The 14,175-nt window shown below is 31.0% G+C and overlaps 1 protein-coding gene across 1 annotated transcript in view; it reads right to left on the bottom strand.

The window, feature by feature from the left end:
* Mcad (Medium-chain acyl-CoA dehydrogenase) overlaps positions 1-14,175 on the bottom strand; it is a 55,536-nt gene that overhangs the window by 18,152 nt on the left and 23,209 nt on the right. Inside the window, exons 5-6 of the mRNA XM_035350863.2 lie at positions 13,373-13,473; positions 6,489-6,569 (exon numbers count right to left, since the gene is read on the bottom strand). Coding sequence (XP_035206754.1) covers positions 6,489-6,569; positions 13,373-13,473 — 182 coding nt within the window. The remainder of the gene's footprint in view (positions 1-6,488; positions 6,570-13,372; positions 13,474-14,175) is intronic.

Here is a 14,175-nt window from a genome sequence, read left to right as displayed (position 1 = left end):
ATTCAGCTTCCTTTTGTTTGTAAAAACCGTTTTCTAATTTGTTGCTTGTGTAAAAAGTTATACTGATTTGAAAATGAGTGAAATATCTGAAGAAATAGGGTATGTGATGCTTTTTTACTAAAAAAAAAAAAAAAAAAAAAAAAAAAAAAAAAAAAAAAAAAAAGTAAAAACACTGCAAAAACATGCCAAAAAATTTGTATAAGTGCATGATAAAAATGTTGTGAGTTAACAAAAGACCCGGGAGTGGTTTGCTCCATTCCGTTCCGGAAATTTCGATATCAAAGATGTACCTCGCTCTGGTCGGCTAGTCACTGACAAAGTCAATGAAATTTTGCAACTGGTGGAGCAAGACCAACACGTAAGCCGTCAGGAAATAGCACAGGCACTAAACATCAACCACATGACAGTTTGGAATCATTTAAAAAGAGCAGGTTACAAAAAGAAGCTCAGTGTTTGGGTGCCACATAATTGCAACCTGCCGAAACCATCAATTCGGCTCTGTACTGTGCATAACTCGACAATTTGATCGAAGTAATACAGAAAGAGCAACCAGATTTGGGCCAAAAGAAAGGGAGCTGTGTTCCATCATGACAATGCCCGTCTACACACATCTTTGATGACTTAGAAAAAAATGATGGAAACTGGTTGGGAAGTTTTGATGCATCCACTATATAGATCGAAACTTGCACCATTTGACTACCATTTTCTTTGGTCTCTGCAAAACTCTCTTGATGGCAAACAAATTGACCGACCTAAGAGCTGCTGAAAATCACTCAGCCAAGTTTTTCGACGATACACCACAGACGTTCTAAACAGATGGAATTATGAAGTTACTCGAAAAATGGCGAAAGATCATAGATAATAATTGTCAATATGTACACTGCGCAAAAAAAAGAAAATGGGACAGTTCCATTCTCTCGCTCTACTGGGTCGATTGACGAAATTCAAATTCCGTTCTTCATGTCTCGAAAGCACGACTTCGGATATATATTAGATTTATATATAGCACTATTCTAACATGGGTATTCTGACACAAAATCAGACTTTTTCTGAAATAACATAACAATTTTTTTACATATTTCGATTCTATGACTCAAATTATGCCAGACTGCTGTCGCATGAGTTGTTTTTAAAAAATTAGCTCACAAAATTTTAGCTCCTCAATGTTAATTGGATTTGGTATATATTTATTAATATCTCTTTTTTATGAAACGTTTTTATTCTTCCTTTCACATTTCTAAATTTAAGCTCATTCCAAATAAAATTCACCCATGTTTTATGATTTACTTTTAAAATTTGTATTTTTAAATAATTTTTATAAATTTTTCGAAAAAATTTTGAATTATAACCTATAAAAATTTTACCATCATCTTAAAGTAGATGTATTTCTAAGCATATCTGCAAAAAATTAGAGTTTTTATTCAAAATTTTCTAAGATACACACAAATTTACATATTTTCGCATTTTGAAATTTGGCATCAATTTTTTGAGCGATAATAACGTAAAATATGGTTTATGGATTTTGTTACAGTGAATTGCTACAGCTATTTTTAACCTTAAATTTCAAATAAATTTTTCCGGAGAATTAATTATATGAAATGTTTTCCCTCAATGATGCATAATAAATATTTATTAATACTATATAAAAAGCTATTTTTTTTTAATTACAGATGATATTTATTATTCAAATTTTAAACACTTTTTTTCCCCCTTTTTTTTTTTTTAAATATTTGTAAGAGTAAATTTTTGCCTTCGCCGTATTATCGTCTGCTACTTTAACTTCATTTAAACTGAACTATCTAAAACTGAGAACGTTCATTTGATCTTTATTTTCACAATGTTTTTAAGCAAACAGGATGTTGACAGTTTGGGTCATGTCCCAGGTTTAAAAAAAAAAAAGCAATAGAGAAATTTTTACATTAATCCTCTTAGAAAGAAGGCTTTAAGTAGTAATTTTCTCTCGTGTTGTAGATTACATAAAAAATGTGTTCTTTAATATAAAAATTATTAGGCTTAAAAACTCTAAATAATGTGATTTAGATTGTTTGCACATGATATAAGAATCAGGCCACTCAGTGGTATAGGATAAGCGCTGCTGGAGTGGTTTATTTCTTTCTCATTTAACAAAAATCTTTTAATTAAAATATTTATCCTTTGGACTTTGCTTTAAACTTTATTTATAGTTAAGATGTACAGAAAATGAAAAGCTATCTTCAGCTGAAACGCATTTGATGAAACAGATATTTTAAAAAATTTGACAAGAATGCAAAATTTATGGAAGTATAACAATCGAAAAATCTTAATATTCTTGTGTCAGCACTGAAAACAAATGTAGAAGTAAAGAAGGAAATTAGAGGGAAAATGCAAAAATTTAAAGGGGGGTCTATGTCAAAGAAGTTGGGTATTCAAAGAAAAAACACTTGGACATGCACACCAGCAAATAGCAGCAAATGAATTAGTACTAATGGAAGAGACAAAACCATATCATTGTAGATTAAATTGAAGAGCGACTGGTTTTCAACTATATGGTTGTATAAGTTTAAATTATGTCATAGAGCACCATATCGTATCATAAACGGAACACCCCATGATTTCTCAGTCGAATTATTTGAAGATTCAGGAATTTATCCAGTGACGTTATAAGGTATTAGCCCCGCCTTCTTCGCGTGCCTTCGTGGTGTAGTGATCTGCACGTGCAGTGCGTATTCGAGAGGTCCGTGGTTCGATTCCCAGTGAGGACATTGCTCATTTTTCATTTACCCTACTTCCAAAAAATAGCTAATGTCTCTACAGTGGTGCCCGAACTAAAAGGTGGTGAATGAGGATTCTTCACCACCAGGCGACTGGGTCCCCTAATCCCCAGTCACTCTTTAAAAGGGGGGAGTATATAACGTATTTTTTCTGCCTTCTTAGCCTGCCTTTGTGGTATAGTAGTCTGCACGATCGGCGGATATTTGAGAGGTTCTTGGTTCGATTCCCGGCGAGGGCATTGCTCATTTTTCAAATTTCCCGCTTCCAACAAACCCTAATGTCTCTAAAACGTATATGGATATCATCTAAAGACGTTTTCCCTATTGATGAAACCAGTCTTTCCTTTCATCTCATGCTTTCAAAATGCTCGCCCACTAAAGACTAATAAAGGCTCTGACCAAATACTGATAAAATGGATTGAACTTGATTATTAAATTGCGGCAAAGAAGGACTATTCACCTAAAAGGAAGGATGCCTTCGTGAAGAACTTTCTAAGGGAAACCAGCTGGCATACATGTTACACACGAGAAAAGCCACAAAAACGCCCATGCTACCAGTCTGTTTGCCGGGATTCAAAATCCAGGGCGAACTACCAGTGTTCAGCGACTTTACTGCTTGACTGTTTGTGTGCCTTTATGAAATGGAAGGCGATAACTTTATTTAAAATGAATATCAGAAATACTAAGATGTTTCGAAAAGTTGGATGCTTTTTAATACACTTGCAGAATGCCTGAAGAAAAATAGCAAACCATTAAGAAGAAAAAAAAAATTTTTGCATAAAATTTAGTATCTTTTTTTTTTAAATTAAAAACTTTTTTAATCTTATGATATTTGATTCCTGCGATTTCAAAAATAAAATATTTGACTAAAATATGAATAACATTTTAAGAAACTAAATGTAGAATGATAAAATTGTGTAAAGCATTGGGCAGAATAATAAAACTATTTAAAGCAATGTGTGCAAGTCATCCTATGTTAAAATGTCGGTTATACATCTCTCTTATTTATATATCTTTTCCGAACTGAACATTGAAAGGCATGTTAACTGTGCTTTACTCTATTTTCTCTTTTAATATACGCAGTGTTCAAATGCATCATAGTCACAAAGTATTCTTCTGAAAGAAATGCTATTCAAATAAATAAAATCAAATTCTGGAAAATTTATATTAATAAATACATTTAAAATGTTCAGTTCGAATGAATAAATAGAAAATTTTAGAATTATTATCTGAAGAGACAATGCAACACAAACAATTAAAATAAAAAGCTAAAAATTTAAAAATTACTTACAATAATAACCAGGACTAAAAAATATAGTATAAAGAAAACTATTTGAAAAAAAAAATAAACAATGCACATTTTATTTAAACTAGAATTTCAAATGAGTAAATAGAAACTTTTAAAACAGTTATTCGAAAGAAACCATGAAACTTAAACAAACAATTAAAATGAAATTCGAAAAAGAAGAAATTACTTCAAATAATAACAATTATAATTAAAAATATAAATAATATTATTTGAAAGAAAGAACAATCGTGACTTTTTTCCCACTCACGCACCATGTAAAAAGGGAAATGAAAATAGGTTGCCTCATATTAAGAAGTTTGCCAAGTGAACTATTCTTGGCACAAACTGGAAAAAAAAAAAAAAAAAAAAAAAAGGCCAACATAAAATTGTTGAATTTCTCCGTAAATTTCGCACCAAATTTTACAAAATTTAATATTTAGGCATAAATAATTTGAGTCTTAGAATCAAAATATGTAAAAAACTTGGTATGTTATTTCAGAAAAAGTTCTATTTTGTGTCAAAATACCTATGTTAGAATAGTGCTATATATAAATCTAACATATATCCTAAGTCGCACTTTCGAGACATGAAGAATCCAATTTGAATTTCGTTAATTGGCTCAGTAGAACGGGAGATATCGAACTGTCCCTTTTTTTTTGCGCAGTGTACTAGATTAAAATTAATTTTTAATAAAGAAAACTTTTGTTCAAAAATGTACCAAAAAAGCACAGAGACTTTTTATATTACCCAATATTTATATAACAAAAACATTTTAATAACAATACAGATTTAATTATGTTAGCAAGATAAATCTGAAACTTTACATTGCCATTTTACATTTAAAGCAACTTTAAATCACAGTAAATTTCTAGCATATGGTTAATGTAATTATGTATTAATTTCCTAAATGAAAGTAAAAAGGGAAAATGAACAAAATCAGATTTATGGGATTGTGCAAATTATAATCACGAGAGGCCCCACGTTCCAAAGAATCCCTAAATTATTAATTAAAAAATAGTAAATATAACTTGTATCACATGATAAAAGACCCCCAAAACCTCAGGTGACAAGAAGCCTCCTATTTTCTAGATCAATGAATAGAAAAATTATTGGAGGAGGACTTGAAGCAACAAGAATCAGTAAAGTATTCATAAATTTCCAGGACTACCTTCAAAGGCTTATAGAACCTTCTTTTCAGCTGCCGAAGTGGAAATGACTAAAGAGAAGACAGTGATAAGATAAGCTAAGGAAATAAGAATGAAACGAGGGAAGTCAAGCTACTAGTGTATTTATTTATTCTGTGTATTTTACAGATATTCATCTTTTGGATAATTTTCTCTTTTGCCAATAAAACTCAGTTCCATACTTAAGACCCTATTCTGGATATGAACTCTGGGATATATATAGAATTCTTTGCCAGAGTTATTTTATTTGCACCAGTCAAACTAAGATTAAAATTGCATCAGTCAAACTAAAAATTTCAGGCTAAAGAACATGAGGATAATTTTGAATAATTTTTTCTACTGCGAGGGCAAAAGAGTTCTTGTGTGCCAGATTCAAGAATTCTGTCTCTTTCAAGTTGAGAGCCTCTCTGGATGCTGTAAAGGAAATTATTTTATAATTACTTTAAATTTTCATCAATAGAAGACACCAGTAGCTTCACTTCCTCTCATTCTTATTGCCTTCTGATCACTGGATTCTCTTACATCGTTTGCACTACTGCAGTTGAAGAAGAAGGTTTTATATTTAAAACTTTAAAACTAGAGTTACAAAACAGGAATATGAAAAATTCTTACAATATGCTATGCTAAACATGATACAGTACCTATTGCCCTGCTATTTTAAATAATATACATATATATATGTAATAAAAGCAAATTTCACAGAAGTATTGATGTATGGAAGCTGAGACGTAGAAATATAGCAATGTTGTCTGGTATAATCCATACTGAAGAATAAACTTGGAGTAAGATTAAATTTTATTTTTACTTCCAATTGACATTTGTGGGCCACAATCACTTGGTTGTGCCTAATCCCAGAACATTTACATTTTTGATACTTTTGCGATAGGAAGTGAGTACATCCTAGCACCATAGAGAAAGAAGCTAAAATGCAGAATTATCCAATATGGAAAGTTCTTAAAAGAAAGGTTTTGGTTTAAATTCTGAAAGTTCAGGTTAAGTAGCTATGTCATCAGCATTATGCAAGCTTCTTGGCATAGATTAATCTAGAAGTGATGTGGTCAAGAAAGGTTATTATTTATAGAAAGAAGACAAGAGTTCAAGGGCTATTATTACTTTAATATTTGAAAGATAGATATTTTTTATTTCTGAATATTTTACATATAATTTATGTATTGCCACTTTAATTATTGTTCATCCTATCAACTGCTTTTATACACATGCACAAAAATTAAATGTTATTTCTAATTTCATAACTCATTTACTTACGCACAGTATAGGCTCCTTAGTCACTCTTCCTAAATATTCTGTTTTTTGCTCTTCATTGCCAGCTAACATCACTGGGGATTGCTACAGAAAAAAGGGGTAAAATGCTTTTAAATTTAAACTTTAAAAATTTATAAATTCCTGGATGATAAATAACAACATTTATTGACACTATTTCAGAATATGACTAAGCAAATAATAAAACAACTAAGCAAACAAAGTGCTATAGAACTGAAAAAAAAGGTGCAGTTAATGTTACATCATTTTAAATTACACTGTTTGTCTAAAAAGGAATTCATTCCTTTTTTTATCCAAACTTAGCAGATGCATCTATAATCTACAGAATGAGGGTTAAATAAACAACACTCCCTTCTACATAAAATTCTGCAAAATGCAGACTAAATACTTTTTAAAAGTGCAAGTGACAACATAAAATGGCATATTATTATTAAATCAAAATGGAACAAGACTAAAATTTTACATTTTATTTTAAATTCTGGCAACACTATCATAGAAATACTCACTTGGATCTATTAAGTTTATAGTACAAGTAAAAGCTAATTTAGCAACTCCGTAATATTATGGGTGATTAAGGTATTACTGTATTTAGTTAAATGTTAAGTTTCCACCCCAATTTGAAATTCGAAAAACACCTGATGGGTTAATCCCAGGATTTTGCACCCCTCTTTTCGTATCACTAATCTCTAAAGAGGATTTAAGCTCCTTGTAAATTTTGACTTCCCCCTTGCCCCAAAGACACTATATGCTGGCAAACATCCTTGCCTTGTTCAAGATTCAAACCTGAAGCCTTTGTTAATAGCAGTTAGTGCCACTAGCCACTAATTGCTTTAAGTTTATAGTAATAACTCCAGCATGTATTATTATTATTATAAGGGCACAGCCCCAATCCTCCTAGCTGGCACAAGCCGGCCGTATGATTAAAAAATGGGACTGACAAGAAAAAAAATATAAGGGGGGGAAAAAATATAAAGTCCAAAGTCTGAGTCTCAATGCCGAATTCCAACTCTATCTTTGTTTGTATTTATAATCTTCCTTTCGAAAAATCGGTCAAATTTGAATAGTTCCTTTTAAAATTCTTCCTATATTTCTCTCTTGCACTCTGGGTAAGCTACAAAGTGCCTGGTGTCGCAAAACTTATAAAAAATTAAGCATTTATCATTATTCTATAGATGGAAGTGATTAAAATAAGCTGGGAGATGTCCATGATTAGTCGATACCTGATTTATATCAACATTATTTATAATATTCATCTTTTTGTTTAACTTTACACTTTTCATTAACTCTTTTTTCTTATTAGACTCCCAGCAAAAATTCATTCTCTATAAATCCAGTTTTCCATTTCAGCAATGGTATCTTTTCTTGAATCTTGGATATCAGAATTATCGGTACCATCTCCAAGTGCCTATGTTTAGCAAGGGTGTCCACTCTTTCATTTCCGACAATTCCATTGTGTGCTTTCACCCAGTGTAATTTAACCCAGTGTTTTCTTGCAGCCTTTTTAAACAAGTCTTTTATTTCATTAATTAGTCGATTTTTATGATCTGGTTGGGCAAGTGCCTGAAGTGCACGGCATCAGTATAAATATTTATAAAACGTTGAACTGTTAATTTTTTATTAATTCAATTCAAAGCCTCTGTCAATGCGTATAGTTCTGCTTGATAAACCGAATTCATTGGTTTAAGTTTTATTCTCCCACTGTCTATCTCCACTCCATGAAAATAAATTACCACAGCACTATACACTCCCCCATCAATTCCAGAACAATCTGTAAAAATGTCTATTTCACCACCAGGAGGAAACTCAAAATCATAAAATAATCTAAATCATGTCATTGGGTGAATAATATCCCCATTCTCTTGTTGAAAGGCCTTACTTGTGAGTAGATGTTTCAAAGACTGGAGAGAAGACAGTAAAGATGACTCAAAATCAGGTCATTTAAAAATTGTGACCACTAATCAACTCATCCAAACTGCAGACATATGACATCTGCATTTGACATTAACCTAGAAATGTCATACATCAAATGTCTACTGCTGGACATGTAATATCCAACATTCACTTCATGCTGTTTGGACTAAAAATTAAATTAAAAGGAAGACTTGTTCTTTCTTTTCATGCTAGTGAAAGACCAAGAAAAGATACATATTTAATACTGAAGGAACATTATTAGAAAAAAAAAGAGTTGTCAAATTCTTGCACATTATTTTCACTTATGATGAGACGACTATTATCCAATATCCATCTTATTTTCCAGATTTAACTTTATGTGAATATTTCTTGGTTTTCCAAAATGAAAACAGCAATGAATGGGACTTTAAACAAAGATACTAAGTGCACATAAGGACACTGAGATCATACCAGACAGATTTGCAGAAATTTATCCATACATTTATTCAGTGTGCCCAGCATTGAACTGGTATTATAATAATGTATTATAAATAAGAAGGTTTAGATTTGGAAAAGCATGTATTTTTTGCTAGTGTGGTTTAAATAAAGCAAAAACAAAGAACTAAAAAATATTTAAGAGAACATTTTCTTATATGCATTGTCCAATGTGTTAAATATAAACTGCATTATAACTAATTTTCATATTTTGTTTTCAACTTCACAATGTGAATTTTATTATATCCTCTTAAACTGATAAGACTTTTTTCAAAATCCTGGTATATGTTTATAGCAAATATTGAGTTTAGTATCAGTCACAATATGTTCTATTCATTTGCTTTCTCTCAACCTTGACCAAATATCCCACTACTTAACAGGCACTTTTATACAACAATATTTTCATTAAAATGAGTGTAGAATGGATCAGAATGGACAGGATTATTTATTTATGACATAGCATATTGCAGCTGTCTCATTAAGCAGACAGCTGCAATGTGCGATGTGTAACATATGCAAGACAGCTCCACTTTTGTACAGGACCTTCTAATGGCCATACACCCATATTTATATTATGCGTAGGGAAAATCATGAAAACTTCAAGCATTCAACCCCATCTCATGTTGTTAATAGAATTAGTGATGAGGTTCAAGTGTTTTGTGACTTTAGCTACTTTGTCACTAGTGACTATTAAGCAAAGAAATGTATTTTCCTCTTCTAGTTACAAAATTAAAAATTTCCCAAATACTGAACTTCAAAATCCTCTCCTGCCTCAACTAAAATTTGCGGTATGGACCTAAGAAACTCCATGCAAGATCAGAATATTTTCAAAATTTATGGTATTTCAATACAAATCAAAATTTGAAAATGAGAATCTTTAGATTTTGCATTCAAGAACATGAAACATGTTCAAAGAGAGGGGAAAAAAAAAAAAAAAAAAACTTTATCATTTACCTTTGGTTACTTAATAATTATTTATTTTTAAAAAGCATTCAGAAGCAATAAGTATGAAATTGGTTTGAAACTTTTTATTATTTATAGTTATCTAATTTCAGTTAATGATTAATATTTTCATTTTCAGTACATCTGCACATGTTTTAAAATCCAGTTCTTTGTTTTCTTGAATCAACCTTGGGATTTAATATATCAAAGTTTCAAATCAAGATTTATTAAAATTCTAACTGGCACACATCATGTTTCTTACTATTATAAAATATGACTTTTTTATCACAGCCCAAAAAAGACAAAAATTGAAACTACTGAATTAATACCACTATTTTTAGTAAAAATAATTCATTACTTTTCAATGCCTTCTTAGCACGCCTTTGTGGTGTAATGGTCAGCACCCTTGGCATGTATTCAAAAAGTCTGAGTTTCGAGTCCAGGCGAAGGCGTTGCTCATTTTTCTTGTCTCCTACTTCAAAATAACCTAATGTCTCTACAGTGGCACCCAAACTAAAAAAGGTGGTGGATTATGATTCTCCACCACCAGAATTTGGCAATTGGGTCCCCTAATCCCTATTAAAAGAGAATATATAAGGTATTTCTCTCATCTTCGAAGTGCAGCGATCAGCACACTTGGTGCATATTCGAGAGGTCCATGGCTCGAGTACTAATGAGGGCATTGCTCATTTATCATGTTTCTATTTAAAAAAAAAAAAAAAAAAAAAAAAAAAAAAAAACTTAATATCTCTACAGTGGGGCCTAAACTTAAAAAAGGTGATGAATGATGATTCTCCACCACCAGGATTTGTTGACTGGGTCCCCTAATCCCCAGTCGGCCTTTAAAGAGGGAGTATATATATATTTCTTCTGCCTTCTTAGCATACTTTCATGGTGTAATGGTCAGCAAGCTTGGCGTCTATTCGAAAGGTCCGAATTTTGAGTCCCAGCAAAGGGGTTGCTCATTTTTCATGTCTCTCGCTTCGAAATAACAACATAAATAATATTCATTAAAACTGGAAATAAAGTGGTTTTAATATAATTCAATTCAATTCAATTCCAATATGCTATACACCAGAATATTTTCAAGATATAAGATGAGGAGTCTGAAAGATTGGATTATTTAATTACCGCCCCCCCTCCCCCCAAAAAAAAGAAAAAGAAAGAAAAAAGAAAACTACCTGTTTAAGGAAAAGAATAATCATGGAAAATGGTCTCATATTTACTTTATATATGAAGAAAAATCTGCATGCAGTCAGCCAATTTAGCTAAAAAGCTTCTAAAGCTGCTCGGCTTCTGCAGTTAGCCTTGAGTAAACTTAGAAACTAAATAGTTTAAAGCTTAAGTTAGCTTAGAAATTTACACAAAAATTAACTTAAATAAACTTTTAACTTTTGTCACAATTACTGTTTATTAATCACTATACAAGTATTTGGAAGACTCTAACTTCCAGATAGATTAACAGCACTCGTTATACAACTATAAAATACCACACTTAAAAGCATCTATTTATTGAATTTGTTTATAAAATGTTAAGAAACAAAATAAAAGTTGCATAATTAATTTTTGTATTATACTTTATTAAGTTATCAAAATAAGAATGATTTCTAAAATATTGCAGAAAATATGAATATTTTACAAAAAAAAAAAAAAAAGAATATCTATAGCATGAAGAGAGAGAAACCTCACACATAAGGTTAATTAAAAAAAAAAATATTAAATAGGTAATAACGTCATTTGGCTTCCGAGTTTATGTCACCAAATCTTTTGTTTTTAAAACTTTCAGTTTAGAAAGAATTTAATTTTAATTATTAGCTTTAGTTTTACTTCATGACAGTGCATTCAGTGTTTGCCATTATTTCTTCAAATAATTCTATAAGAAATGACAAAACATTATATGGAGATAAATTAAACAAACACATAGTTTGAGAATAGACATGTCAATTCAGATTTTGGAAGAGAATTCATACAGAATAAACTAAATTTTAGACTTGTATAGGTTAATAAATAGAACAAAAAGAAGTCACTTCAATGTATTTTAACCGAGTACCCAAATTACTATTTTAAAATCAAAGTTATTCAAAATAATTATACCAAAGTACTTGACTAAATATGATCAAAAGTAAACCATATATATTTTAATAAGAAAAAAAAATTAGACACATATAGTTATAGATTCAAAAACGTTTTTACATGTCCAAATTTAAAGCAATAATGCCAAATACAAAATACAATTCAAAACACATCATGTTGTTGACAAACTCAGAACTACAGTAATATGACATTGTATGTACTAAGAAACTATACTGCTAAGTTTCAGAGAACTTCATGTTTTTTCTGTGAAAAATGATAGTTAAAACTATACAAAAAATGCAGTTAAAATTTATCTGCATATTTATGAAGCAGATCTACAGACAAAAATAGTTAAAAATATATATTGCATCTGCCAATTTTTGTTTTTAGAAATATGTAGAGATTTAACACCCTTATTGCAACTGTACAAATATGAACGTTAAAATTTATGCTACAACTCCTGCTTTTAGAAAATATCTAATCAAAGCCTTGGTTATTTCTCTAATCATTACAAGTTAAGTACTATAAATTATACCAACCTACTAATTAGTAATTAGAATTCTATTAATAATACATTCAGAAGCAAAATTAAAATACTGAAAATTTACCAGCACAGCCACAGCAGCAGAGGGGAAAAAATAAATTAAAATAAAAAATTTTAAAAATAAAATTCCTTCCATACTACTACCATTTTTAAATATTTGTAGGTACTTTTCTGTTTCGCCGGTGCAAGTTTCACCAAGCAGATTTTATTGGCGACAACATACAGCATACGCATGAAAAATGTTAGTTAAGAATTTTTTTTTTTTAATTTTAAGGCATAAACATTTTAATATTGTTTAAAATTTTTAAAAAAGCCAATAAATAAAGATAATAAATTTGAAAAAAGACATTAATTTAAGAATTTAACATGCTTTTATGGTTCAACATCCTGATTCGCCGGCTCATATCACGTGACCCCAGGTGATCTCCTCTTGCATAAACTATGCTACAAAAATCTAATTCTCTTACTAATCATCTATTTCAAGCTAAATCTTAATTTGGAATCCAAGTTTAAATACAAGAATTATTTCAATTCGTATGAATAGCTTACTCAAAAATCATGTAAAACCGTAGTGCTTTACTTCACTAGTGCATTCTCATTAGAATTGATGAATTTAACCTTGACTTTTCTATATTTTCGCCTTTGGGTGAGCGGTGTGATTGCATCCTAATTGACTTAATTACCGCGAATGGTCTTGGGGCATAAAACTCAACTATCTGATAGAAATTTTGTATGCCAGTATTGAAAGAAATAATCAATCTGATAAAAAATGGTTGCCATTTGTTTTGAAAATGATGCATAAAAGGTTATCGCCGCCAAAACGGAAAAGTATCTGTTTGTACAACTTGATAAAAATATACATAAAAGAACTAAAAAAAAAAAAAAAAAGGAAAATAACATATAATTATTAAACAGGGTTACTTACAGCTAATTCATTAGCCTCCATAGCTGTTGTTATGCCTGTACATGCATAGGCAAGTTCCTCAGACATTAAACAGCAATCAAATAAACCAAGTCCAGTACCACCTGTAAATGAAACAACAAATCGAAGAAATTGCACAACTATATCAAGGAATTTAACATATGCAATAAAGTTCAGCTCAAATCGCTATAGCTAAACATAACGAAACATAGCATTCCCACTTTTTACAATGATGAATTTATCAGTAAATTAAATTCATCTGCTAATAACTAATTAAATACACATTCTGTTTGCAAGTTTCATCAATCTTACAGATTTAAGTTGGAAAGACATACATCATGTAAGGGTGCAAGTGATCCACAATTATGTACCTGTGAAAACATCCCTCAAAGCATAATACCACCACGAGCCTGCGTATGACCTGCTGTACAGGGTAAAGCAAATGTTTGCCTGGAAGATAGTGTACTCTGACACGACCATCGACATAATGAATGAGAAATAGTGATTCAACCGACCAGGCAACTGGCTTCCATTTATCAATGGTCCAGTCTTGATGTTCCCGAGCCTACTGTAGATGTAGGTGACAATGAAGTATAGTCCACAAAGGCACATAATTGGGATGTCTGCTGTGCAGTCCCATATATAACAGTGTCTTACAAAATGGTGTGGACCTGCACTGTATTGGGCTGTAAACTGAACCACCGTCTGGTGCCGATTTTGCTGTAACAAGTGGGACAGTCTCTGATGTTCTTTTTCTTTGATGACACATGGACATGCAACACCTGCTGGTTTCAACATCATTTATC

The sequence above is a fragment of the Stegodyphus dumicola genome, chromosome 7 (genome assembly GCF_044657685.1).
Source record: "Stegodyphus dumicola isolate Sdum_Otavi_A_Nest chromosome 7, ASM4465768v1".
NCBI lineage: Eukaryota > Metazoa > Arthropoda > Arachnida > Araneae > Eresidae > Stegodyphus > Stegodyphus dumicola.
Note: the sequence above shows the minus strand (reverse complement) of the source record. Positions and strands in the feature narration are given on the sequence as shown.